The following is a 27809-nucleotide window of genomic DNA, read 5'->3' as shown; positions in this document are numbered from 1 at the left end:
ACATACTGTATGATCCCTATATTCATGGTTAATGCTTAGTTTTGTAGCAGACAGTGCTTAGTACAAATACCAGAGATCAATGTGGCCTAATGCTTCCTCATATCACCTTCCTTATATCATGTATTAGCCAGCATCTTAGTTTTGAGAACAAGGATTGTGTGTCAGAGTGACAAATGATAAGAGAAGTACCTTATGACCTGACCACTTACTTGAGATAGTCTCATGGAGAAAAGATTAATCGGAAGATCTGGAACCATATCAAAACAAGTCTATGGAAATAATTAACATATATGCATGACGAATATGTATTTGTTTTCAGCATACAACCTGGTCTGTTGGGTTACTGAGCATGCTTTGAGGAGACATCCCCATGCATCCAGCTCTGCTAATAAAATAATGTCAGCTTTCTCACCCAGGAAATTGGTTGGAGATTTTATTTCCAGGTTTTTGGTGACAGTGGGGCTTTGAGCAGCCTGGTCTAGTGGAAGGTGTCCTTGCCCACAACAGCTGGATGGGACAAGATTGTCTAACCTAAACCATTTGATGACTCTATGATCTGTGGGCTGTCTATGGCAGGCCCTGTCTTCACCAGGGTCCATCTTCCTTTGTCTGTCTTGCAGTCCCCCTTGGGCATGGGTTTGGTCAAACGCTTCAGTCAGGAAGACACTGATGGACAGATTACATCTACCCGTACATGGGAGAAATGTGAATTAACAGTGAAGCAGTAAGTCATCTGCACATACTCAAGCAAAAGTCATTTACCACTGCATATGCTGAGTATGGCTGATACCAATCCTAACTTTTGAAATACCTCAGTGCTGCATCTTATGAGAGAGCTGGGCGCTGCATGAGCTGAGGGACTCTATGAGATGTGTGTGGACCCTGGACTGGGTAATGGAGAGGAGGAGAAGGTAGAGATGAGGTTGTGGGCTGTTGCCACACATTGCTGTTTCCCAGCTGTTGGGAGGAAAAGGTTAAAACTGGAAGATTTGGAGAGGAAGATGATAGATTTCACAAAGTGACCTTGTAGCGGGGGAGGCTGAGAATATCCACATGAGAAACTTCACATATTTACTGCTGATTACCCTCTGTCGCTTGAGGGATAATAGAAAAGCTATCAGAACCTTAAGAGGGCATCTCTCACAGACAGTCTTGAGCCTCCTGCTGAGAGACAGAGAGATCAAAAAGCTCAGAGGTCACAAAAGCACAGCATTGCGATGAACTGCATGTGCATGAGGCCCCTTGAGATATCGGGACAGGCAGTGACCTGCCAGGATTGGACTGAGCCTAACGGTGCCACTGTTGCCATTTCATGTGTCTCTGTAGCCTGGTGATGGGACCTTTCAGTTAATGAGGTAATGAAATAAATTGACTCTTTGCATTTCAGCTGCGGTTTGGTGACTTGCACATATCAATTCACACACCAACCCACTCCTGCTACCCTCTGGAGCCTCGGTGTTCCTGATGGCCATTGGCTGTGCAGTAGCCAGGTACGTTTTCCTCAGCTCCAAGGGAAAAGGGCACAAAATAAAATTCACTGCAGGGACTCCCACCCTCTGCTTCTCCACCTTTTACCCTGAGCAGACTGGAAGAGTTGCTGTGGAAAGAAAGAGAACTTGGAGGACAAGGCTTGGATGCAAAATAACTTTATTGAGTTAAAAGAAGAAAAGGAGATGGCTCACAGAGAGCACCAGGAGCAGCCACTAAGATGCAGTGGAGCTCCTGCAGAGTGTGCATCTGCCCACCCTGCAGAGGAAGGGAGGGCAACATGTCCCCACTAGGCTGGTCTGGGGAGACACAGAGAGCAAGAGAGGAGAAAGAAAAGTAGAAGGGAATAATGGCTTGACATTGTAAATTCAATGTCCCAAAGCTCTATCTCCCTCCCAGAACCAAGTTCTGGCATCTTGAAGAATCGTGCCCAAGGACATTGCCAGCAGATTTAGCAGGGACGACATCTGTTGCCACCATAGCAGTTGGTGATGCAGGAGATGTCAAAGCCTCCAGAGTTGATGGGCACTCCTTCACAGCTGAGGATGCTGCCAACGGCAGCGGAGGTGGAGGATCCCACCACGGTGTTCTGTGGGAAGGAGCTGAGGATGGGCCCGGGCAGGGTCACCACCACTGGGGAGGGCTGGATGGCCACGGTGGAGCTCTGGCACTGCCTGACACAGCACTCATTGCAGCTGTTGGCCAGCGGGCAGGGGCCGCAGGGCTGGCAGCAAGGGTTGCAGGGCTGGCAGCAGGACATGGCTCGGGGTCCCAGGTGCACCTGGCACAGAGGGCAGGGAGAAGCAGAATGTTAGGACGCTTGAGAAGCAGCACTGCCCCAAGCACCCTGCAGCCAAGGCACCTCCTGGCCCACACTGCACTGCCCACCTCAAAGCCCAGGAGCCACCTCAGCCAAGTCCCAGCCTCTCTCTGCACAAGATCTTCTCCCCCCTGCCTTCTCCCAGCAGAAGCAGCTCCCAGCCCTGGGCTCTGACAGCCCCGATCAGCTGAGACCTCCAGCCAGGAAAGAGCTGGGCTGGAAGCAGGAGGAGAAGGATTGGAGGCTTCCCACTCACCTGATTCCTGAGGAGGAGGAGGAGGTGAGAGAAGTGGATGTGAGAGCAGAGACTTGGGCTGCCTTTTATAGCAGTCCTGCACTGCCTCAGGCCCAGTAGCACCTTGGTGGAAGTAATAATTTTGTGACCAGCTCATGGCAAATGTGCACCATCCCAGCTAATGGCAGGGGCTGTCTCCATGTTTCCTGCAGTGCGGCCTTTTCATTTCCTGGCACGTGCCATATTCTTTCCTGCTTGAGGGTTTTTGTAAGTGCCGGGAGGACAAGCCCATGTATTTCTGGGATGTAAACACATCAGCACAGGCAGAATGCTCAGATCATGGTCTGGTGGTATCCCATGCCGGCACGTAATTTCTGTGGATTTGTTTATGGCAAAGCTATAGTGGCAAAGTAGTTTTCCCATCTTGGCATCCATGCCAACCTATAGGAAGGGCTCATCCTGGAACAGAGAAAAATGTGAGGAGGCAGAAATGTACAGTTGTGTAGTGACCAAAACTCCCCCCATGCCACACCCTGCAGTGCAGTGTAGGGCTGGAGGAAATAGAAGATTCATGAATGAAGGAGGGAAGTTGAATTTTTAAGAGAGAGGTGTGTTTGAACTGAGTCATAGAATCAAAGAATCATAGAATTTTAAGGGTGGGAAGGACCTTAAAGATTATCTAGTCCTAACCCCCCCTTGCCATGGGCAAGGACAATGAAGTTAATTTAAGGGTTGTTTTGGGGGAAAGGGGGTGGTGGTTTTTTTTTTTTTTTTTTGCTGTTTCTCAACATCCTGCTCAAGTTTTTCCTTGTCAGTATCTTAAAACAAATGTTCCCCACCTCAGCTCTATTTTTTTCTTTTCCCAACCATCTATCCTTCACTGACCCTCTCTCATGGCTAATCCGCTCTGTATGTTTCCCAGACAGGTCTTTCAGAAGATCTCAACTGTCTTTGTAGTCCCAAATTTCTGAGGTTCAAGCACTAAAGACTGTTCCCAATGAGCTCCAGGCTTCAGGAGAGGTGGGAGAGAGGGGTAGAGGCAAAGTACAGTTCTCCTGTGTTGTCATCCAGGCAGGAGCCCCTTCGGTGCAAGGCTGAGCTCTGCAGGAAGGGCCTCAGTTCTCCCCTGGCATCCCAATTTCCCTCATGCACCCAGAGACTGGAAAAAGATTCTCTTCCTGTGAGGGGCTGGGGTTATTGACTCAGGGAAAAGGAGATGGTGGTGAGAGAGCTTGTGCCATGGAACTGTCCCAGGATGGGATTGCATTTGCAGTGACCTGCAAAGGGAGAGCAAGGGCTGTTCTGACTGGTGCTCTCTCCTGTACCATGGCAGGAACTGGCAGTGGCTTGTCTGTGTCATCTTGCCAGCCCATGTGAATAACCTTTCCTCTCCCAGAGGTGCTCTGTGTGACAAGAGTTGGGAATGTGCCATCTGCAAGATGCCTCAGCACTGCAAATGTGTGCAATGAACATCTGGGGCTGCACTGAGCACTGCAAGGCTGTGATGGAAGAGCAGTGACTGTCTTCTCTGAGGGGAAGAGGTATTTCCCTCTCAGAAAAAAGGAGAAAAAGTTGTGGGTTGAGGTAAAGGCAGAGGGATTACTTATCAATCACCAGCACAGAAAAAACAAGGCTTGACTTGGGGAATATTCATTCTGCACTTTACAAACAAAACAGAGCAAGATTGTGCAAAAAACCACTAAAATAACTTCACTCCATCTCCAACTCTTTTTCACAGATGCGACTGCTCTTCCTCATCTCTGGTTCTCTTCTATTTCCTCCATGTTTAAGCAGCACAGGGGGGTGTAGAATGAGAACCTGCAGTCAGTACAAAACAGTTATTTTTTTGGGCAAAGATCGAGTTTAACAGACCTGATCATAAAAAAGCATGAGGATCTTGGCAGTTTGCCTAAAAAATTACACCTTCCTATCTTTCCAGACACAGTTGTTACGCATGCAGACTCAATTTTTTGGGGGGTATGGAGGTCCTGGTGCTTGAACACAAAAGGACTTTAACTCAAAGATATTTGACTTCCCCTGTACCACACAGAGAGTCTGTTCTACATCTCACAACAGAGCACAACTCAGGCCCCAGTCCCTTCAGTCCAACACCCATTTGCTGTGAGATGCAGCCACTTCCTCACTCAGCACCAGGCAGATGAGCTGTACAAGTGCATCCGGCATTGGTCTGCAGAGGAGGAATCTGTGTCCCATCCCAGTCACCAGCAACACTCCGGCAGAAGATAATCAATTCAGGGACTTCAATTCAGCGGTCTGCCTGGAACCACTCTGAGAAAAATCTGCATTCACTTAAGGACAGGAAAAATTCAGCAGCTGGGGCTTCTGCTGACACAGCATGTGCCCTCACATGGCAGTCCTTGGGCAAGAAGCACAAGAGTGGTGCCCATTTCCTGGCAACTTTGCCACAAACAAACCCACAGGAATGACAAAGGTTCGCATCAGCTGACCACATGGAATGCCACCAGCCCTTGATCTGAGCATTCTGCCTGTGCTGATGTGTTTACATCCCGGAAATACTTGGGCTTGTCCTCCCGGCACTTACAAAAACCCTCAAGCAGGAAAGAATACGGCACGTGCCAGGAAATGAAAAGGCCGCACTGCAGGAAACATGGAGACAGCCCCTGCCATTAGCTGGGATGGTGCACATTTGCCAAGAGCTGGTCACAAAATTATTACTTCCACCAAGGTGCTACTGGGCCTGAGGCAGTGCAGGACTGCTATAAAAGGCAGCCCAAGTCTCTGCTCTCACATCCACTTCTCTCACCTCCTCCTCCTCCTCAGGAATCAGGTGAGTGGGAAGCCTCCAATCCTTCTCCTCCTTCTCCTCCTGCTTCCAGCCCAGCTCTTTCCTGGCTGGAGGTCTCAGCTGATCGGGGCTGTCAGAGCCCAGGGCTGGGAGCTGCTTCTGCTGGGAGAAGGCAGGGGGGAGAAGATCTTGTGCAGAGAGAGGCTGGGACTTGGCTGAGGTGGCTCCTGGGCTTTGAGGTGGGCAGTGCAGTGTGGGCCAGGAGGTGCCTTGGCTGCAGGGTGCTTGGGGCAGTGCTGCTTCTCAAGTGTCCTAACATTCTGCTTCTCCCTGCCCTCTGTGCCAGGTGCACCTGGGACCCCGAGCCATGTCCTGCTGCCAGCCCTGCAACCCTTGCTGCCAGCCCTGCGGCCCCTGCCCGCTGGCCAACAGCTGCAATGAGTGCTGTGTCAGGCAGTGCCAGAGCTCCACCGTGGCCATCCAGCCCTCCCCAGTGGTGGTGACCCTGCCCGGGCCCATCCTCAGCTCCTTCCCACAGAACACCGTGGTGGGATCCTCCACCTCCGCTGCTGTTGGCAGCATCCTCAGCTGTGATGGAGTGCCCATCAACTCTGGAGGCTTTGACCTCTCCTGCATCACCAACTGCTATGGTGGCAACAGATGTCGTCCCTGCTAAATCTGCTGGCAACGTCCTTGGGCAAGAACCTCCATGATGTCTGAACCTGGTTCTGGGTAGAGATGGAGCTTTGGGACATTGTATTTAGAGCTGCAGGCTACTTTTCCCTTTTTTTACTCTCTTCCCTCTCTCTTTATTTGCTGTCTGTGTCTTCCCAGACCAGTCTAGTGGGGACATGTTGCACTCCGTCCCTCTTTCAGGCAGGCAGGTGGACACTCTGCAGGAGCTCCATTGCATCTTAGTGGCTCCTCCACGTGCCCTCTGTGAGCCATCTCCTTTTCTTCTTTTGACTCAATAAAGTTATTTTGCATCCAAACCTTGGCTTCCACGTCTTCCTTTTGGCATCTCTTCCAGTCTGCTCAGGGTAAAAGGTGGAGGGACAGAGCATGGGACTCCCTATCGTGGATTTTACTTTGTGCCTTTTCCATTGAAGCTGATGAAGAACATCCCTGGCTACTTCACAGCCACTGGCAAACAGGGAAAAGATGGCTCCAAAGAGTTGCAGGAATGAGAAAGGGAAACAGCAATGTCTGGGAACAGTCCACAGCCTCATCTCCTCCTTCTCCTCCCTTCACTACCCGGTCTAGGGTCCATGAGCAGCACATGTGGTCAAAGGCAGATGAGATAGGTAGCTCATAGAATCCTTCAGCACCTGGCAGGACTCAGCTGCTGTCCAGACATGCAGGGCTGAGGTGATGCAGAAGCTGGGATCAGTGTCTGCCAGTCAAGTTGAGAAGACTGTGGGGTCACACCGTTGAGGTGAAGGAAACACTCAAGATTCTTAAATGCTCATGGTTAAAAGGAATGGCAGAAGTCAGAAGGTTCATGAACAATCAGAACGTTTTATTAGTAAATTACACACTTGGTGTTGAAATTGGTATGTTATAGTAGTCCCAGACCTACTATATTAGCACATGGCAGTGTGTTTTGGATTAAGGGGCTTGGTGAAAGGGAGGAGACAAATTAAAGTGGGAAAGATGAATTAATGAGGGGGAGAGAGAGAGAAAGAAAGAGAGGGAAAAAGAGAGGGAAAGAGAGATAAAAAGAGATCACCAGCTCTGGTTCCAGCTTCCATCCAGCTGATACTGATGCCTTTCCATGCTGCGTCCTAAAGTCCTGGTCACAGTCTTAGATTGTTGCTTCGGCCCCTCTGTAATTTGCTGGCAAAGAGAGGGGCAAAGCAAGATGTCTTCCAACCCAAGACTGCGAGTTTCAAGGTCTTTAGGGTCCCTTCGTGGTCACCAGCAACTGATGCCTTTTCCTGGTCTTAAAATCAAGAGTCACACACGGTTAGAAGGGGAAAAGGGATTTTACCTTGGTATTTATTTTAAGGATCCTTAGGTGCACACGTCCAGGTCATATGCATTGAGATGCACCCCACCCCAGTGTGTGTGTGTCTCTCCCCCCCCAACATTGGGTATAACATTATAGGTTTTACTAATTAGTGTATCTATCAAAGATTCCCCAATGAGAGGCTCAAGTGAGCCCCCCTCCCCAAGGAACCTTCCCCTGGATGGTTCTATCTTGGTTTACAGAATGTGTTCTGGAGAGGACCTTGGGGTCTGGGGCACACTGATCCCTGGCTACGAAGCTTCTAAAATGTTGAGTCTCTCAGCTTGACAAACAAGTCCAAGAATGTAGGAAAAAAGCACTAGGAATACAGAAGTTGTAAAAAGGTATAACAGGGGTATAAAAGAAAAGGCAAAAATCTTCATGGCATCAATACGATGTCAATTCCAGTTTCAGTGTTGATCCAATGGGTGAGATCTCAGTCCTGATTTCAGTGTTGAACCAGCTGCTGGGGTGTTTCTCTTTCTTCCTCCCTCCCTCCCTCCCTCCCTCCCTCCCTTCCTTCCTTCCTGCCTGCCTTCCTTCCTGCCTTCCTTCCCCTCTCTCTTCCTTTTTCAGTCTGTGTCTCCCCAGGCCAGTCTACTGGAGACCTGTTGACCTCCCTCCCTCTGCAGGGCAGGCAGATGCACACCCTCCAGGAACTCCACTGCAGTGGCTGCCCCTGGTGCTCTCCGTGAGTGAATTTCTTTTCTTCTTTAGACTCAATAAAGTTGCTTTGCATCCAAGCCTGGGGCTCTGAGTCATCCTTCATTCTCTGACAACACTTCCAGTCTGCTCAGGAAAAAAGATGGAGGAAACAGAGGATGAGAGTCCATGCAGTGGATTTTTTTTTTTTTACTTCTCATGCAGAAATTCTTCCACAGCTCTCAGTTCTGCACTGTTTTTTAACAGGAGCCATGGAAACCCAGTACAGCCCTTCTGAAGGCACAGCACCAGTTCACTCCAGCCAGCCATCACCCTTCACCTTCTTACCCAGAAAAATTAGAGGGCAGGGAAATCACCAGCTCTATGAAGTTTAACAAAGACAAGTTCTGTATTCTGCACCTGCGATGGGGCACCCCTAGATGTACAGACAGACTTGGGAATGAGACGCTGGAGAACAGCACTGCAGAAAGGGATCTGGGGGTCCTGGTCAATGACAAGTTGGATATCAACAGCATAACTTGGAAGCCAGGAAGGCCAGTGGTGTCCTGGGGTGCATCAGGGACAGCATTTCCATCTGTCCTTTCCAGTAAATGCCAAAAAATATTCAGCTTGGAGCACTCCTTTACTAGTCTACTGTCTAGTGGTCTCTGCTAGTGCAGTGAGCAGGAGCTGCAAAGTTTCAATTCAGCACAACAGCTCTCAGGATCACATGTTCAGGCTGCAGCAGGAGGGATGGAAAGTCCAGGAGACACAGGGGGAAGGGATAAAACTTTTCTATCTACCTCTGAAATCAGTCAGTTTGAATATGGCCTTGCACCCGCTCAGGAAATTCTCACTAGTAGCCAGATGGGGTAAAACTGATTCCAGGGCATGGAGGGAGCAGGAGTGAGGGAACTGGCTTAGGGACTGGGTTCAGATGTACATGGTGGTCTTTCCAGGAATAAGTTTCTGGGGAAAGGAAGGCTGCAGGTTGCCTGGAAACACTGATAGCAAACAGCTGAACTTGGCAGGAGTCAGAGCAGGCAGCTGCAGCTTCTGCAGATGAAGGGCTGCATCTGGGAAAGGCCAAATCATTTTGCCAGAAAGCTTGCTTTTAATGAAAATCCTTCAAGTGCAGAGACAGTGGGTGGTTTCCCGGTGTGGTGATGCCAGGTGACGCTGGAGTTCCCCTCTGCTCCCTGAGGCCCTGAAGTCAAGGCCAAGTGTTTGAATGCCTGATAAGAACTGTAGAGCAGAACAGCATTTTACTCTTACCAAATTAACGGAACAATGTAGCCTTGGAGAATTAGATACGGCTGACAAAACAGAAGTCATGCGAAACAATGGTATTGTGCATTACTCAAAAGCTGAGGTCAAGGAACAGCCCCCTAAAAATTTTGGGACACCAGACCTTGATGGCCACTGAAGAAGACCCCAAAAGACCAAATAAGGACTCGCTATAAGGGGTGTGACTATGTAAAATAAAGTAATGCATATATATCAAGTAAGCAGGGATAGCAAATGAATATGTAATCAGTGTGTATGATAAAAATTCTGTTTACCCTACATTTGGTGCACTTGATTAGAGGAAGGATCCTCTGAGTGCCTAGTGCTGCAATAAAGAATGCCTGCTTTCTAATACTCAAAATTGTGTTAGAAGGTTTATATCTGAATGATTTTGGTATCATGCCCGTACTGCATCTTTAACTGCTGCTGTGCACCTGCTAACTCAAATTCAGAGAGCCTCCCATTCACGGATGGCAGCTGGGGGTGTAAAAGAAATGGTTTGTTATTCCATGCTGGGAACATGACATGGCAATTCACACTTGCCTGGAAGTGAAGACAATACACCTTTATCAGACTCCCAAAGGGGTATAAATATTGCCCAATGATTGCACAGGGTGTGCTTGCTGAACTTTTACTTTCTCAATCCCTCTGGACGTGAAATGATTTTTAATCACAGAAGACCCCTGCCCGAAAAGGTGATAAAGCTGCTGGGAGCGTCCCTGAGCAAGAACCTCCAAGACCTCAGAACATGGTGCTGGTCAGAAGACAGAGCTTTGGGACATTGTATTTAGAACTTCAAGCCATCATCCCCTCCTTCAATTTTCGATTAAGGGATAAAAATCTGCAGAGGGGGGAAGACATTCTTGGCCTTTTTTCCTGAACATAAAGCAAGAAATGGAGGATGCAGGAGGCAGAGGCTTCATTTCAGTTCTCTGGATACTTCTCTGCAAGCACCATTCAGCTGTAGATTGGCTTCTTCTGGCAAAGGTATCCAGCTACTCTGGATATCCAGGTATCCAGGGACCAACTGTGAGAATCTTCATGTGCCCCCATGATGAGGTTCACACGCACACATGCACACACACACATGCACACACACACACACACACACACAAGCAACAGACTGACTCGTGTGCTCATGCATGGCTGGATGGAGCCAAGCAAAACTGTATAATCATAGAAGGCCAGAAAAATACCAGCAACTCAGAACTCTGCTGAGGACATGTTGGGAGCAACTCTGACAGGAGAGGACTCAGGTAACAGACACACTGATGGTGTTCACAGAGGACCAACAGAGACTGCACAGTCAGAGGATGAGGCAAACGAGACCAGCGAAATTTTCCTGAGAGCAATGTTTGTGTAGCAATAAGGTTAGTGCAGCAATGACTGACTGTCACAGAGAGCGGGGGAGAAAACCAGAAAAGGATGCTTAATGTCCCCTCACATGGCAGTACTTGGCATGTAGGTGGAGAGGACTGAGAGCAGTGTACATTTCATGACAATTTTAGCACAAAAACCCACGCAGATGTGACACAGGTTCACATCAATTGACCACATGGAATGCCATCATCTGAGCATTCTGACGAAGCTGAGGTGTTTATCTCCTGGAAATATTTGGGCTGCTCATTCCATCACTAAAACAATCTTTCATATAGGAAAACACATGGAATTAGACAGTAAATCAAAAGGAGGCAGTGCAGGAAACCAGGACACAGCCCCTGCCATTAGCTGGGATGGTGCACATTTGCCATGAGCTGGTCACAAAATTATTACTTCCACCAAGGTGCTACTGGGCCTGAGGCAGTGCAGGACTGCTATAAAAGGCAGCCCAAGTCTCTGCTCTCACATCCACTTCTCTCACCTCCTCCTCCTCCTCAGGAATCAGGTGAGTGGGAAGCCTCCAATCCTTCTCCTCCTGCTTCCAGCCCAGCTCTTTCCTGGCTGGAGGTCTCAGCTGATCGGGGCTGTCAGAGCCCAGGGCTGGGAGCTGCTTCTGCTGGGAGAAGGCAGGGGGGAGAAGATCTTGTGCAGAGAGAGGCTGGGACTTGGCTGAGGTGGCTCCTGGGCTTTGAGGTGGGCAGTGCAGTGTGGGCCAGGAGGTGCCTTGGCTGCAGGGTGCTTGGGGCAGTGCTGCTTCTCAAGCGTCCTAACATTCTGCTTCTCCCTGCCCTCTGTGCCAGGTGCACCTGGGACCCCGAGCCATGTCCTGCTGCCAGCCCTGCAACCCTTGCTGCCAGCCCTGCGGCCCCTGCCCGCTGGCCAACAGCTGCAATGAGTGCTGTGTCAGGCAGTGCCAGAGCTCCACCGTGGCCATCCAGCCCTCCCCAGTGGTGGTGACCCTGCCCGGGCCCATCCTCAGCTCCTTCCCACAGAACACCGTGGTGGGATCCTCCACCTCCGCTGCCGTTGGCAGCATCCTCAGCTCTGGCGGAGTGCCCATCAACTCTGGCGGCTTTGACATCTCCTGCATCACCAGCGGCTATGGCAGCAGATGCTGTCCCCCCTGCTAAATCTGCTGGCAACATCCTCGAGCAAGAACCTCCACGACCTCAGAACGTGGGGCTGGACTGAAGATGGATCTTGGGAACAACCTATTTAACCCCTTGGATTACTGCTGTTTTCTTCCACTCTCTTCCCCTCCCTCCCTTTCCTGTCCACACCACTCAATGCCAGCCTACTGGGACCTGTTGGCCTCCCTGCCTTCCTCTGCAGGCCAGGCAGACGGACACCCCCACTGCACCTCAGTGGCTGCTCCTGGTGTCCTCTGTGAGCCTGTTCTTCCTTAGACTCAATAAAGTTGTTTTGCATCCAAACCTGGGCCTCTGCTTTCTCCTTCCTTGTGTGGGAACTCCTCCAGTGAGCTCAGGGCAAAAGGTGGAAACAGCAGAGGGTGGACACTTCACGGTGGATTTTAATTTGTGCCTTTTCCGTTGGAGCTGACAAACACATCCCTGGCTTCTCCAAAATGGGGACCAGCAGGAGAGGATGATGTTAAAAGGTCACCGGTGAGGGAATGGCAATCAGCAATGCCTGGGGATAGTCCACAACGTCCTCTCTTCAAACAGCTTCCTCACAATAAGCCTTCGGCCCAGCTTCTGTGCACACACGCAGGGCTGAGGGGTTTCACTGGCTCAACCAAGCATGAGGACAGAACCAAAACCCTCCTCCCATCGTGCTGGCAGCTGCCACTTTTTCCCCTTCTGGATGTGGGAGAGGAGCAAATCTTCCACCTTCCTGCCTCCACTTCCCAGACATGGTCAAACTCTTTTCTCCACATGCCTCGTGCTCTTTGACAGCATCCTTCTCCCATAGCTCCTGGCTCAGGACAAAGGCCACTGTGGCCACAGGACTCCCCCATCTCCACAGAGCCACCAGAACACGGTAACCTCCAACTTTCTCCATGAGGCAGGAGCAAGGACCCCGGGAAAGAGCAGAGTGTCCCAAGGCTGTTGGGATGCAGCATCAAAGGGATGGCCTGGCTTTGGGGTTGTCCTCGGTGTGCCGTGAGGGCCGTGGCCCTCTCCAGGTCCCTGCCGATAATGCGGGGCTGAGTGTGTGCGAGTGGCTGGCACTGCTGGGCAGGGAAGTCCCTACGGGGCTTGGAATGGCTGGGCTGAGACGTGAGCTCAGGCACAGCTGTGCACACACACACAGACACACAGACACACGGGCACTGACACATTGCCAGCCTGCCCAGGTGTGCACAGAGATGAAGCCAGACGCACAGACCCCAGCAAACGTGCGCAGGCACACGGGCAGGGGGCTGCACACAAGTGCTCTGCCCTGTGCACAACGATCCCCGAGTAGGCCAGAGGCTCTCAGGGGGTGTTCCCACGAGTGCACAAGCACAGGGATGTGCAGGCACTGGCACACACTGGGGCACAGCCACGCTGCCACGCACATTATTGCGGGGCAGCACATGGGGCACAGGCCATGGCAAGGGATGTGCCTCAGGAGCAGCTGGGGAGCTGCCAGCCAGAGCAGGGACACAGCACTCCAAGCAGGACACAAGCTCAGGCAGCAGTGCTACAGGAGTCTCGTGGATTGTGCAGGCCGAGGAGGAAGGCAAAGAGGTTCTACCCCATGGGAAAAGCACACCGGGGAACCCTTGGGCGACAAGTCAAAGAGCAGAGGGCTGGGAGCAGATGAGGCCCTTCCAGTCAGCAGGAATTAGAAAAAAGCTGGCAGGGATAAATCACCAGAGTGCCCCAGGCTGGCATCACCTGCCTCCTTGACATTCTGCAATTAATTCATAATTTCATAATTTCTGCTCACCGACACATCCTTGCCCTCAGGACAAATGGAATCTCACATACCAGCTCTCAGAAGAAGTGTCCGCGAGGGAATGGGAATGATGTAGGCCAGGAAATGCAAAGTCATGGTAGAGGGAACCAGCAAGTCATGCCATAGCATTCCCACAGATCTTTCCATTCATTGGGATCACACAGGAAATTTATCACTCAGGCAGCACGGACTTTGAGCCCTGAGGCACTGTGGGGCCAGCATAAAAGGCAGCCTAACCGGTGGCTGTCTCATCCACTTCTGTCACCTCCTGCTCCTTGGGAACCAGGTGAGTTGGAAGCCCCTTTCTCCTCCACCCTCTCTAGGACAGGGTTGAGCTTTCCAGCCCTTGTTGCCGCTCCTTGTTCTTCTGGGGTGTTCTCCGATGGTGCTCGTGTGGGCAGAGGGGAGAGCGTGTGTTCTGGCCAGAGGCTGAGGCTGGGCTGAGGTGCTTCTTTGCATCCAGGCTGGGCAGGAGCACGGCTGGGGCTGGCTGAGCTCTGAAGGAGCGTGCTGGGCTGAGGCCCAGGATCCCCAGTTTGGGCCCGCACAGGCTGCAGCTGCGCAAGCAGCAGGGGCCTTGTGTTGCTGGGGGTGCCTTGCGGGCTGTGTCTCAGGTGTGCGTGTGCTCTGCTTCCTCCCTGCCCTCTGTGCCAGGTGCAGCGCCAGGCTCGAGACATGTCCTGCCCTGAGAAGTGCCAGCAGTGCCAGCCCTGCAACCCTTGCTGCCAGTCCTGCGGCCCCTGCCCGCTGGCCAGCAGCTGCAATGAGTGCTGTGTCAGGCAGTGCCAGAGCTCCACCGTCGTCATTGAGCCGCCTGCTGTGCTGGTGACCCTGCCCGGGCCCATCCTCAGCTCCTTCCCACAGAACACCGTGGTGGGATCCTCCACCTCCGCTGCCGTTGGCAGCATCCTCAGCTCTGAAGGAGTGCCCATCAGCTCCGGGGGCTTTGACATCTCCTGCATCACCAGCCGCTATGGTGAAAGATGTTGTCGTCCCTGCTAAAGCTGCTGCCGCCACCAACATCCTCAGGCAAGAACCTCCACGACCTCAGAACATGGTGCTGGACTGAAGACAGAACTTTAAGCCTCTGGATTTAGAGCTTCTGCCTATTGTTTCCTCTCCTCTCTTTTTTCTCTTCCTTTTCCTTTCCTGTCAGCACCACTCAATGCCAGCCCTAGTGGGACCTGCTGGCCTCCTTCCCTCTGCAGGCCGGCCGGATTGACACCCTCACTGCATCTTAGTGGCTGCTCCTGGTGCCCTCTGTGAGCCTCCTCCTTTTCTTCCTTAGACACAATAAAGTTGGTTTTGCATTCAAACTTTGGCCTCTGATTTCTCCTTCTTCCTGTTGCAACTCTTCCTGTTTGCCCATTGGAAAAAGTGGAGGAAGCTCAGCACTGGAATCCCGGCAGTGCAATTTTCTTTGTTCTCTTGGAGCCGACAAAGATGTGCCTCACTGTGAGGGTGGTGCGGCACTGTAGGAAATTGCCCAGAAAAGTTTTGGATGCCTCAACCGTGGAAGTGTGCAAGGCCTGTTTGGACAGCTCTTTGATCAACCCGGTTTAGTGGGTGGCATCAGTGCCCATCTGCTGAGGGCAGCGGGAGTGGAAATAAATGATCTTTAAGTTCCCTTCCAGCCCAGACCATTTCTAATGACATACGCTTTCACAGAGGCATCACCAGAGTGACAAATGTGCTCAGGGTTGGGCAGCGCTGAGTCCCCTTTGGACAGCCTTGGAAGTGACTCAGTCAGACACGGCGGGAGACGCTGGACTCCTCCCACAGAGCCCATTCCTGCAGCCTTATTTACAAAGTTGGCCTTCCTGAGCAACCACTACACGTGAGGAAGCCCTGCTTCCTGGGAAGTGGCCAGCCATCACTTCCTGAGGGAAGTTGGACATAAAATTATTTATTTTTCTGCTTTTCTCATACACGCATAACGCTTTGCGTTTGCTTTAGCAAACTGCCTTATAACAAGCTCCAAGTTGCTTTCTCTTTTATTTTCTCTTCTCTGTCCACGGCACACATGGGATTGATAGAGTGGCTTGGTGGGCACCATCCATGCAGCCAAGGCCAACCTTGGGACAGCTGGTCATCCAGCCCAGGCCAAGAGCAGGAACGAGCTGCAGAAGCGGGCATGGGCTGTTGGCCAAAGGGAGACGTATTAGAGGGGAAGCAAGACCACAAAGCATATCTGACCCACTTCCCGAATGCTCCAGAACACCAGGCTGCACATGAAAACTCACGTGCTGTCACGCAGAGATGAGGGAGAGAGGTGCATGTGTACAAGAAGAACAAGTGTGATGTCCTGAGAACTTTGCCACAAACAAACCCACAGGAATGACACAGGTTCACCTCACATGCCCGCATGGAATGCCACCAGACCATGATGCGAGCATTCTGCCGACTCTGACGTGTTTATGTCCTGGAAATACTTGGGCCTCTCATCCCGGCCCTAACAGAAGTCTTCACATAGGAACGCACACGGCAGAAGCCAGGAAATGAAAAGGCCACACTGCAGGAAACCAGGACACAGCCCCTGCCATTAGCTGGGATGGTGCACATTTGCCATGAGCTGGTCACAAAATTATTACTTCCACCAAGGTGCTACTGGGCCTGAGGCAGTGCAGGACTGCTATAAAAGGCAGCCCAAGTCTCTGCTCTCACATCCACTTCTCTCACCTCCTCCTCCTCCTCAGGAATCAGGTGAGTGGGAAGCCTCCAATCCTTCTCCTCCTGCTTCCAGCCCAGCTCTTTCCTGGCTGGAGGTCTCAGCTGATCGAGGCTGTCAGAGCCCAGGGCTGGGAGCTGCTTCTGCTGGGAGAAGGCAGGGGGGAGAAGATCTTGTGCAGAGAGAGGCTGGGACTTGGCTGAGGTGGCTCCTGGGCTTTGAGGTGGGCAGTGCAGTGTGGGCCAGGAGGTGCCTTGGCTGCAGGGTGCTTGGGGCAGTGCTGCTTCTCAAGCGTCCTAACATTCTGCTTCTCCCTGCCCTCTGTGCCAGGTGCACCTGGGACCCCGAGCCATGTCCTGCAACCCTTGCTGCCAGCCCTGCGGCCCCTGCCCGCTGGCCAACAGCTGCAATGAGTGCTGTGTCAGGCAGTGCCAGAGCTCCACCGTGGCCATCCAGCCCTCCCCAGTGGTGGTGACCCTGCCCGGGCCCATCCTCAGCTCCTTCCCACAGAACACCGTGGTGGGATCCTCCACCTCCGCTGCCGTTGGCAGCATCCTCAGCTCTGGCGGAGTGCCCATCAACTCTGGCGGCTTTGACATCTCCTGCATCACCAGCGGCTATGGCAGCAGATGCTGTCCCCCCTGCTAAATCTGCTGGCAACATCCTCGAGCAAGAACCTCCACGACCTCAGAACGTGGGGCTGGACTGAAGATGGATCTTGGGAACAACCTATTTAACCCCTTGGATTACTGCTGTTTTCTTCCACTCTCTTCCCCTCCCTCCCTTTCCTGTCCACACCACTCAATGCCAGCCTACTGGGACCTGTTGGCCTCCCTGCCTTCCTCTGCAGGCCAGGCAGACGGACACCCCCACTGCACCTCAGTGGCTGCTCCTGGTGTCCTCTGTGAGCCTGTTCTTCCTTAGACTCAATAAAGTTGTTTTGCATCCAAACCTGGGCCTCTGCTTTCTCCTTCCTTGTGTGGGAACTCCTCCAGTGAGCTCAGGGCAAAAGGTGGAAACAGCAGAGGGTGGACACTTCACGGTGGATTTTAATTTGTGCCTTTTCCGTTGGAGCTGACAAACACATCCCTGGCTTCTCCAAAATGGGGACCAGCAGGAGAGGATGATGTTAAAAGGTCACCGGTGAGGGAATGGCAATCAGCAATGCCTGGGGATAGTCCACAATGTCCTCTCTTCAAACAGCTTCCTCACAATAAGCCTTCGGCCCAGCTTCTGTGCACACACGCAGGGCTGAGGGGTTTCACTGGCTCAACCAAGCATGAGGACAGAACCAAAACCCTCCTCCCATCGTGCTGGCAGCTGCCACTTTTTCCCCTTCTGGATGTGGGAGAGGAGCAAATCTTCCACTTTCCTGCCTCCACTTCCCAGACATGGTCAAACTCTTTTCTCCACATGCCTCGTGCTCTTTGACAGCATCCTTCTCCCATAGCTCCTGGCTCAGGACAAAGGCCACTGTGGCCACAGGACTCCCCCATCTCCACAGAGCCACCAGAACACGGTAACCTCCAACTTTCTCCATGAGGCAGGAGCAAGGACCCCGGGAAAGAGCAGAGTGTCCCAAGGCTGTTGGGATGCAGCATCAAAGGGATGGCCTGGCTTTGGGGTTGTCCTCGGTGTGCCGTGAGGGCCGTGGCCCTCTCCAGGTCCCTGCCGATAATGCGGGGCTGAGTGTGTGCGAGTGGCTGGCACTGCTGGGCAGGGAAGTCCCTACGGGGCTTGGAATGGCTGGGCTGAGACGTGAGCTCAGGCACAGCTGTGCACACACACACAGACACACAGACACACGGGCACTGACACATTGCCAGCCTGCCCAGGTGTGCACAGAGATGAACCCAGACGCACAGACCCCAGCAAACGTGCGCAGGCACACGGGCAGGGGGCTGCACACAAGTGCTCTGCCCTGTGCACAACGATCCCCGAGTAGGCCAGAGGCTCTCAGGGGGTGTTCCCACGAGTGCACAAGCACAGGGATGTGCAGGCACTGGCACACACTGGGGCACAGCCACGCTGCCACGCACATTATTGCGGGGCAGCACATGGGGCACAGGCCATGGCAAGGGATGTGCCTCAGGAGCAGCTGGGGAGCTGCCAGCCAGAGCAGGGACACAGCACTCCAAGCAGGACACAAGCTCAGGCAGCAGTGCTACAGGAGTCTCGTGGATTGTGCAGGCCGAGGAGGAAGGCAAAGAGGTTCTACCCCATGGGAAAAGCACACCGGGGAACCCTTGGGCGACAAGTCAAAGAGCAGAGGGCTGGGAGCAGATGAGGCCCTTCCAGTCAGCAGGAATTAGAAAAAAGCTGGCAGGGATAAATCACCAGAGTGCCCCAGGCTGGCATCACCTGCCTCCTTGACATTCTGCAATTAATTCATAATTTCATAATTTCTGCTCACCGACACATCCTTGCCCTCAGGACAAATGGAATCTCACATACCAGCTCTCAGAAGAAGTGTCCGCGAGGGAATGGGAATGATGTAGGCCAGGAAATGCAAAGTCATGGTAGAGGGAACCAGCAAGTCATGCCATAGCATTCCCAGAGATCTTTCCATTCATTGGGATCACACAGGAAATTTATCACTCAGGCAGCACGGACTTTGAGCCCTGGGGCACTGTGGGGCCAGCATAAAAGGCAGCCTAACCGGTGGCTGTCTCATCCACTTCTGTCACCTCCTGCTCCTTGGGAACCAGGTGAGTTGGAAGCCCCTTTCTCCTCCACCCTCTCTAGGACAGGGTTGAGCTTTCCAGCCCTTGTTGCCGCTCCTTGTTCTTCTGGGGTGTTCTCCGATGGTGCTCGTGTGGGCAGAGGGGAGAGCGTGTGTTCTGGCCAGAGGCTGAGGCTGGGCTGAGGTGCTTCTTTGCATCCAGGCTGGGCAGGAGCACGGCTGGGGCTGGCTGAGCTCTGAAGGAGCGTGCTGGGCTGAGGCCCAGGATCCCCAGTTTGGGCCCGCACAGGCTGCAGCTGCGCAAGCAGCAGGGGCCTTGTGTTGCTGGGGGTGCCTTGCGGGCTGTGTCTCAGGTGTGCGTGTGCTCTGCTTCCTCCCTGCCCTCTGTGCCAGGTGCAGCGCCAGGCTCGAGACATGTCCTGCCCTGAGAAGTGCCAGCAGTGCCAGCCCTGCAACCCTTGCTGCCAGTCCTGCGGCCCCTGCCCGCTGGCCAACAGCTGCAATGAGTGCTGTGTCAGGCAGTGCCAGAGCTCCACCGTCGTCATTGAGCCGCCTGCTGTGCTGGTGACCCTGCCCGGGCCCATCCTCAGCTCCTTCCCACAGAACACCGTGGTGGGATCCTCCACCTCCGCTGCCGTTGGCAGCATCCTCAGCTCTGAAGGAGTGCCCATCAGCTCCGGGGGCTTTGACATCTCCTGCATCACCAGCCGCTATGGTGAAAGATGTTGTCGTCCCTGCTAAAGCTGCTGCCGCCACCAACATCCTCAGGCAAGAACCTCCACGACCTCAGAACATGGTGCTGGACTGAAGACAGAACTTTAAGCCTCTGGATTTAGAGCTTCTGCCTATTGTTTCCTCTCCTCTCTTTTTTCTCTTCCTTTTCCTTTCCTGTCAGCACCACTCAATGCCAGCCCTAGTGGGACCTGCTGGCCTCCTTCCCTCTGCAGGCCGGCCGGATTGACACCCTCACTGCATCTTAGTGGCTGCTCCTGGTGCCCTCTGTGAGCCTCCTCCTTTTCTTCCTTAGACACAATAAAGTTGGTTTTGCATTCAAACTTTGGCCTCTGATTTCTCCTTCTTCCTGTTGCAACTCTTCCTGTTTGCCCATTGGAAAAAGTGGAGGAAGCTCAGCACTGGAATCCCGGCAGTGCAATTTTCTTTGTTCTCTTGGAGCCGACAAAGATGTGCCTCACTGTGAGGGTGGTGCGGCACTGTAGGAAATTGCCCAGAAAAGTTTTGGATGCCTCAACCGTGGAAGTGTGCAAGGCCAGTTTGGACAGCTCTTTGATCAACCCGGTTTAGTGGGTGGCATCAGTGCCCATCTGCTGAGGGCAGCGGGAGTGGAAATAAATGATCTTTAAGTTCCCTTCCAGCCCAGACCATTTCTAATGACATACGCTTTCACAGAGGCATCACCAGAGTGACAAATGTGCTCAGGGTTGGGCAGCGCTGAGTCCCCTTTGGACAGCCTTGGAAGTGACTCAGTCAGACACGGCGGGAGACGCTGGACTCCTCCCACAGAGCCCATTCCTGCAGCCTTATTTACAAAGTTGGCCTTCCTGAGCAACCACTACACGTGAGGAAGCCCTGCTTCCTGGGAAGTGGCCAGCCATCACTTCCTGAGGGAAGTTGGACATAAAATTATTTATTTTTCTGCTTTTCTCATACACGCATAACGCTTTGCGTTTGCTTTAGCAAACTGCCTTATAACAAGCTCCAAGTTGCTTTCTCTTTTATTTTCTCTTCTCTGTCCACGGCACACATGGGATTGATAGAGTGGCTTGGTGGGCACCATCCATGCAGCCAAGGCCAACCTTGGGACAGCTGGTCATCCAGCCCAGGCCAAGAGCAGGAACGAGCTGCAGAAGCGGGCATGGGCTGTTGGCCAAAGGGAGACGTATTAGAGGGGAAGCAAGACCACAAAGCATATCTGACCCACTTCCCGAATGCTCCAGAACACCAGGCTGCACATGAAAACTCACGTGCTGTCACGCAGAGATGAGGGAGAGAGGTGCATGTGTACAAGAAGAACAAGTGTGATGTCCTGAGAACTTTGCCACAAACAAACCCACAGGAATGACACAGGTTCACCTCACATGCCCGCATGGAATGCCACCAGACCATGATGCGAGCATTCTGCCGACTCTGACGTGTTTATGTCCTGGAAATACTTGGGCCTCTCATCCCGGCCCTAACAGAAGTCTTCACATAGGAACGCACACGGCAGAAGCCAGGAAATGAAAAGGCCACACTGCAGGAAACCAGGACACAGCCCCTGCCATTAGCTGGGATGGTGCACATTTGCCATGAGCTGGTCACAAAATTATTACTTCCACCAAGGTGCTACTGGGCCTGAGGCAGTGCAGGACTGCTATAAAAGGCAGCCCAAGTCTCTGCTCTCACATCCACTTCTCTCACCTCCTCCTCCTCCTCAGGAATCAGGTGAGTGGGAAGCCTCCAATCCTTCTCCTCCTGCTTCCAGCCCAGCTCTTTCCTGGCTGGAGGTCTCAGCTGATCGAGGCTGTCAGAGCCCAGGGCTGGGAGCTGCTTCTGCTGGGAGAAGGCAGGGGGGAGAAGATCTTGTGCAGAGAGAGGCTGGGACTTGGCTGAGGTGGCTCCTGGGCTTTGAGGTGGGCAGTGCAGTGTGGGCCAGGAGGTGCCTTGGCTGCAGGGTGCTTGGGGCAGTGCTGCTTCTCAAGCGTCCTAACATTCTGCTTCTCCCTGCCCTCTGTGCCAGGTGCACCTGGGACCCCGAGCCATGTCCTGCAACCCTTGCTGCCAGCCCTGCGGCCCCTGCCCGCTGGCCAACAGCTGCAATGAGTGCTGTGTCAGGCAGTGCCAGAGCTCCACCGTGGCCATCCAGCCCTCCCCAGTGGTGGTGACCCTGCCCGGGCCCATCCTCAGCTCCTTCCCACAGAACACCGTGGTGGGATCCTCCACCTCCGCTGCCGTTGGCAGCATCCTCAGCTCTGGCGGAGTGCCCATCAACTCTGGCGGCTTTGACATCTCCTGCATCACCAGCGGCTATGGCAGCAGATGCTGTCCCCCCTGCTAAATCTGCTGGCAACATCCTCGAGCAAGAACCTCCACGACCTCAGAACGTGGGGCTGGACTGAAGATGGATCTTGGGAACAACCTATTTAACCCCTTGGATTACTGCTGTTTTCTTCCACTCTCTTCCCCTCCCTCCCTTTCCTGTCCACACCACTCAATGCCAGCCTACTGGGACCTGTTGGCCTCCCTGCCTTCCTCTGCAGGCCAGGCAGACGGACACCCCCACTGCACCTCAGTGGCTGCTCCTGGTGTCCTCTGTGAGCCTGTTCTTCCTTAGACTCAATAAAGTTGTTTTGCATCCAAACCTGGGCCTCTGCTTTCTCCTTCCTTGTGTGGGAACTCCTCCAGTGAGCTCAGGGCAAAAGGTGGAAACAGCAGAGGGTGGACACTTCACGGTGGATTTTAATTTGTGCCTTTTCCGTTGGAGCTGACAAACACATCCCTGGCTTCTCCAAAATGGGGACCAGCAGGAGAGGATGATGTTAAAAGGTCACCGGTGAGGGAATGGCAATCAGCAATGCCTGGGGATAGTCCACAATGTCCTCTCTTCAAACAGCTTCCTCACAATAAGCCTTCGGCCCAGCTTCTGTGCACACACGCAGGGCTGAGGGGTTTCACTGGCTCAACCAAGCATGAGGACAGAACCAAAACCCTCCTCCCATCGTGCTGGCAGCTGCCACTTTTTCCCCTTCTGGATGTGGGAGAGGAGCAAATCTTCCACTTTCCTGCCTCCACTTCCCAGACATGGTCAAACTCTTTTCTCCACATGCCTCGTGCTCTTTGACAGCATCCTTCTCCCATAGCTCCTGGCTCAGGACAAAGGCCACTGTGGCCACAGGACTCCCCCATCTCCACAGAGCCACCAGAACACGGTAACCTCCAACTTTCTCCATGAGGCAGGAGCAAGGACCCCGGGAAAGAGCAGAGTGTCCCAAGGCTGTTGGGATGCAGCATCAAAGGGATGGCCTGGCTTTGGGGTTGTCCTCGGTGTGCCGTGAGGGCCGTGGCCCTCTCCAGGTCCCTGCCGATAACGCGGGGCTGAGTGTGTGCGAGTGGCTGGCACTGCTGGGCAGGGAAGTCCCTACGGGGCTTGGAATGGCTGGGCTGAGACGTGAGCTCAGGCACAGCTGTGCACACACACACAGACACACAGACACACGGGCACTGACACATTGCCAGCCTGCCCAGGTGTGCACAGAGATGAACCCAGACGCACAGACCCCAGCAAACGTGCGCAGGCACACGGGCAGGGGGCTGCACACAAGTGCTCTGCCCTGTGCACAACGATCCCCGAGTAGGCCAGAGGCTCTCAGGGGGTGTTCCCACGAGTGCACAAGCACAGGGATGTGCAGGCACTGGCACACACTGGGGCACAGCCACGCTGCCACGCACATTATTGCGGGGCAGCACATGGGGCACAGGCCATGGCAAGGGATGTGCCTCAGGAGCAGCTGGGGAGCTGCCAGCCAGAGCAGGGACACAGCACTCCAAGCAGGACACAAGCTCAGGCAGCAGTGCTACAGGAGTCTCGTGGATTGTGCAGGCCGAGGAGGAACGCAAAGAGGTTCTACCCCATGGGAAAAGCACACCGGGGAACCCTTGGGCGACAAGTCAAAGAGCAGAGGGCTGGGAGCAGATGAGGCCCTTCCAGTCAGCAGGAATTAGAAAAAAGCTGGCAGGGATAAATCACCAGAGTGCCCCAGGCTGGCATCACCTGCCTCCTTGACATTCTGCAATTAATTCATAATTTCATAATTTCTGCTCACCGACACATCCTTGCCCTCAGGACAAATGGAATCTCACATACCAGCTCTCAGAAGAAGTGTCCGCGAGGGAATGGGAATGATGTAGGCCAGGAAATGCAAAGTCATGGTAGAGGGAACCAGCAAGTCATGCCATAGCATTCCCAGAGATCTTTCCATTCATTGGGATCACACAGGAAATTTATCACTCAGGCAGCACGGACTTTGAGCCCTGAGGCACTGTGGGGCCAGCATAAAAGGCAGCCTAACCGGTGGCTGTCTCATCCACTTCTGTCACCTCCTGCTCCTTGGGAACCAGGTGAGTTGGAAGCCCCTTTCTCCTCCACCCTCTCTAGGACAGGGTTGAGCTTTCCAGCCCTTGTTGCCGCTCCTTGTTCTTCTGGGGTGTTCTCCGATGGTGCTCGTGTGGGCAGAGGGGAGAGCGTGTGTTCTGGCCAGAGGCTGAGGCTGGGCTGAGGTGCTTCTTTGCATCCAGGCTGGGCAGGAGCACGGCTGGGGCTGGCTGAGCTCTGAAGGAGCGTGCTGGGCTGAGGCCCAGGATCCCCAGTTTGGGCCCGCACAGGCTGCAGCTGCGCAAGCAGCAGGGGCCTTGTGTTGCTGGGGGTGCCTTGCGGGCTGTGTCTCAGGTGTGCGTGTGCTCTGCTTCCTCCCTGCCCTCTGTGCCAGGTGCAGCGCCAGGCTCGAGACATGTCCTGCCCTGAGAAGTGCCAGCAGTGCCAGCCCTGCAACCCTTGCTGCCAGTCCTGCGGCCCCTGCCCGCTGGCCAACAGCTGCAATGAGTGCTGTGTCAGGCAGTGCCAGAGCTCCACCGTCGTCATTGAGCCGCCTGCTGTGCTGGTGACCCTGCCCGGGCCCATCCTCAGCTCCTTCCCACAGAACACCGTGGTGGGATCCTCCACCTCCGCTGCCGTTGGCAGCATCCTCAGCTCTGAAGGAGTGCCCATCAGCTCCGGGGGCTTTGACATCTCCTGCATCACCAGCCGCTATGGTGAAAGATGTTGTCGTCCCTGCTAAAGCTGCTGCCGCCACCAACATCCTCAGGCAAGAACCTCCACGACCTCAGAACATGGTGCTGGACTGAAGACAGAACTTTAAGCCTCTGGATTTAGAGCTTCTGCCTATTGTTTCCTCTCCTCTCTTTTTTCTCTTCCTTTTCCTTTCCTGTCAGCACCACTCAATGCCAGCCCTAGTGGGACCTGCTGGCCTCCTTCCCTCTGCAGGCCGGCCGGATTGACACCCTCACTGCATCTTAGTGGCTGCTCCTGGTGCCCTCTGTGAGCCTCCTCCTTTTCTTCCTTAGACACAATAAAGTTGGTTTTGCATTCAAACTTTGGCCTCTGATTTCTCCTTCTTCCTGTTGCAACTCTTCCTGTTTGCCCATTGGAAAAAGTGGAGGAAGCTCAGCACTGGAATCCCGGCAGTGCAATTTTCTTTGTTCTCTTGGAGCCGACAAAGATGTGCCTCACTGTGAGGGTGGTGCGGCACTGTAGGAAATTGCCCAGAAAAGTTTTGGATGCCTCAACCGTGGAAGTGTGCAAGGCCAGTTTGGACAGCTCTTTGATCAACCCGGTTTAGTGGGTGGCATCAGTGCCCATCTGCTGAGGGCAGCGGGAGTGGAAATAAATGATCTTTAAGTTCCCTTCCAGCCCAGACCATTTCTAATGACATACGCTTTCACAGAGGCATCACCAGAGTGACAAATGTGCTCAGGGTTGGGCAGCGCTGAGTCCCCTTTGGACAGCCTTGGAAGTGACTCAGTCAGACACGGCGGGAGACGCTGGACTCCTCCCACAGAGCCCATTCCTGCAGCCTTATTTACAAAGTTGGCCTTCCTGAGCAACCACTACACGTGAGGAAGCCCTGCTTCCTGGGAAGTGGCCAGCCATCACTTCCTGAGGGAAGTTGGACATAAAATTATTTATTTTTCTGCTTTTCTCATACACGCATAACGCTTTGCGTTTGCTTTAGCAAACTGCCTTATAACAAGCTCCAAGTTGCTTTCTCTTTTATTTTCTCTTCTCTGTCCACGGCACACATGGGATTGATAGAGTGGCTTGGTGGGCACCATCCATGCAGCCAAGGCCAACCTTGGGACAGCTGGTCATCCAGCCCAGGCCAAGAGCAGGAACGAGCTGCAGAAGCGGGCATGGGCTGTTGGCCAAAGGGAGACGTATTAGAGGGGAAGCAAGACCACAAAGCATATCTGACCCACTTCCCGAATGCTCCAGAACACCAGGCTGCACATGAAAACTCACGTGCTGTCACGCAGAGATGAGGGAGAGAGGTGCATGTGTACAAGAAGAACAAGTGTGATGTCCTGAGAACTTTGCCACAAACAAACCCACAGGAATGACACAGGTTCACCTCACATGCCCGCATGGAATGCCACCAGACCATGATGCGAGCATTCTGCCGACTCTGACGTGTTTATGTCCTGGAAATACTTGGGCCTCTCATCCCGGCCCTAACAGAAGTCTTCACATAGGAATGCACACGGCAGAAGCCAGGAAATGAAAAGGCCACACTGCAGGAAACCAGGACACAGCCCCTGCCATTAGCTGGGATGGTGCACATTTGCCATGAGCTGGTCACAAAATTATTACTTCCACCAAGGTGCTACTGGGCCTGAGGCAGTGCAGGACTGCTATAAAAGGCAGCCCAAGTCTCTGCTCTCACATCCACTTCTCTCACCTCCTCCTCCTCCTCAGGAATCAGGTGAGTGGGAAGCCTCCAATCCTTCTCCTCCTGCTTCCAGCCCAGCTCTTTCCTGGCTGGAGGTCTCAGCTGATCGAGGCTGTCAGAGCCCAGGGCTGGGAGCTGCTTCTGCTGGGAGAAGGCAGGGGGGAGAAGATCTTGTGCAGAGAGAGGCTGGGACTTGGCTGAGGTGGCTCCTGGGCTTTGAGGTGGGCAGTGCAGTGTGGGCCAGGAGGTGCCTTGGCTGCAGGGTGCTTGGGGCAGTGCTGCTTCTCAAGCGTCCTAACATTCTGCTTCTCCCTGCCCTCTGTGCCAGGTGCACCTGGGACCCCGAGCCATGTCCTGCAACCCTTGCTGCCAGCCCTGCGGCCCCTGCCCGCTGGCCAACAGCTGCAATGAGTGCTGTGTCAGGCAGTGCCAGAGCTCCACCGTGGCCATCCAGCCCTCCCCAGTGGTGGTGACCCTGCCCGGGCCCATCCTCAGCTCCTTCCCACAGAACACCGTGGTGGGATCCTCCACCTCCGCTGCCGTTGGCAGCATCCTCAGCTCTGGCGGAGTGCCCATCAACTCTGGCGGCTTTGACATCTCCTGCATCACCAGCGGCTATGGCAGCAGATGCTGTCCCCCCTGCTAAATCTGCTGGCAACATCCTCGAGCAAGAACCTCCACGACCTCAGAACGTGGGGCTGGACTGAAGATGGATCTTGGGAACAACCTATTTAACCCCTTGGATTACTGCTGTTTTCTTCCACTCTCTTCCCCTCCCTCCCTTTCCTGTCCACACCACTCAATGCCAGCCTACTGGGACCTGTTGGCCTCCCTGCCTTCCTCTGCAGGCCAGGCAGACGGACACCCCCACTGCACCTCAGTGGCTGCTCCTGGTGTCCTCTGTGAGCCTGTTCTTCCTTAGACTCAATAAAGTTGTTTTGCATCCAAACCTGGGCCTCTGCTTTCTCCTTCCTTGTGTGGGAACTCCTCCAGTGAGCTCAGGGCAAAAGGTGGAAACAGCAGAGGGTGGACACTTCACGGTGGATTTTAATTTGTGCCTTTTCCGTTGGAGCTGACAAACACATCCCTGGCTTCTCCAAAATGGGGACCAGCAGGAGAGGATGATGTTAAAAGGTCACCGGTGAGGGAATGGCAATCAGCAATGCCTGGGGATAGTCCACAACGTCCTCTCTTCAAACAGCTTCCTCACAATAAGCCTTCGGCCCAGCTTCTGTGCACACACGCAGGGCTGAGGGGTTTCACTGGCTCAACCAAGCATGAGGACAGAACCAAAACCCTCCTCCCATCGTGCTGGCAGCTGCCACTTTTTCCCCTTCTGGATGTGGGAGAGGAGCAAATCTTCCACTTTCCTGCCTCCACTTCCCAGACATGGTCAAACTCTTTTCTCCACATGCCTCGTGCTCTTTG

The 27809-nt window shown here is 53.6% G+C and overlaps 3 protein-coding genes and 5 pseudogenes across 3 annotated transcripts; 7 read left to right on the top strand and 1 right to left on the bottom strand.

Annotated features, from left to right (window-relative positions):
- Positions 1–1939: 1939 nt before the first annotated feature.
- On the bottom strand, positions 1940–2700 carry LOC138099282 (feather keratin Cos1-2-like; annotated as a pseudogene).
- Positions 2701–10996: 8296 nt separating this feature from the next.
- LOC138099322 (feather keratin Cos1-2-like) lies at positions 10997–11757 on the top strand (annotated as a pseudogene).
- A 2449-nt stretch (positions 11758–14206) lies between these two features.
- Positions 14207–14753, top strand: LOC138099121 (feather keratin Cos2-2-like). Its single transcript, XM_068996185.1, has 2 exons — positions 14207–14507; positions 14740–14753. The coding sequence occupies exons 1-2, from the start codon at positions 14207–14209 to the stop codon at positions 14751–14753; spliced, it is 315 nt and encodes a 104-aa protein (XP_068852286.1).
- Positions 14754–16098: 1345 nt separating this feature from the next.
- Positions 16099–16847, top strand: LOC138099407 (feather keratin Cos1-2-like; annotated as a pseudogene).
- Positions 16848–19296: 2449 nt separating this feature from the next.
- On the top strand, positions 19297–19843 carry LOC138099120 (feather keratin Cos2-2-like). The gene is made up of 2 exons (XM_068996184.1): positions 19297–19597; positions 19830–19843. Exons 1-2 carry the CDS (start codon positions 19297–19299, stop codon positions 19841–19843), a joined length of 315 nt encoding a protein of 104 aa, XP_068852285.1.
- A 1345-nt stretch (positions 19844–21188) lies between these two features.
- On the top strand, positions 21189–21937 carry LOC138099408 (feather keratin Cos1-2-like; annotated as a pseudogene).
- Positions 21938–24386: 2449 nt separating this feature from the next.
- Positions 24387–24933, top strand: LOC138099119 (feather keratin Cos2-2-like). Its single transcript, XM_068996183.1, has 2 exons — positions 24387–24687; positions 24920–24933. Exons 1-2 carry the CDS (start codon positions 24387–24389, stop codon positions 24931–24933), a joined length of 315 nt encoding a protein of 104 aa, XP_068852284.1.
- Positions 24934–26278: 1345 nt separating this feature from the next.
- LOC138099400 (feather keratin Cos1-2-like) lies at positions 26279–27027 on the top strand (annotated as a pseudogene).
- The last annotated feature ends 782 nt before the right edge of the window (positions 27028–27809 follow it).

Source organism: Aphelocoma coerulescens, chromosome 27 (genome assembly GCF_041296385.1).
Source record: "Aphelocoma coerulescens isolate FSJ_1873_10779 chromosome 27, UR_Acoe_1.0, whole genome shotgun sequence".
NCBI classification, from domain to species: Eukaryota; Metazoa; Chordata; class Aves; order Passeriformes; family Corvidae; genus Aphelocoma; species Aphelocoma coerulescens.
The sequence above is the reverse complement of the archived record's forward strand: the minus strand, read 5'-3'. Positions and strand labels throughout refer to the sequence as shown.

Bases quoted from the DNA above. Each gene is read 5' to 3' on its own strand.
- LOC138099121 (XM_068996185.1), top strand. From the start codon at position 14,207: ATGTCCTGCCCTGAGAAGTGCCAGCAGTGCCAGCCCTGCAACCCTTGC.
- LOC138099119 (XM_068996183.1), top strand. From the start codon at position 24,387: ATGTCCTGCCCTGAGAAGTGCCAGCAGTGCCAGCCCTGCAACCCTTGC.
- LOC138099120 (XM_068996184.1), top strand. From the start codon at position 19,297: ATGTCCTGCCCTGAGAAGTGCCAGCAGTGCCAGCCCTGCAACCCTTGC.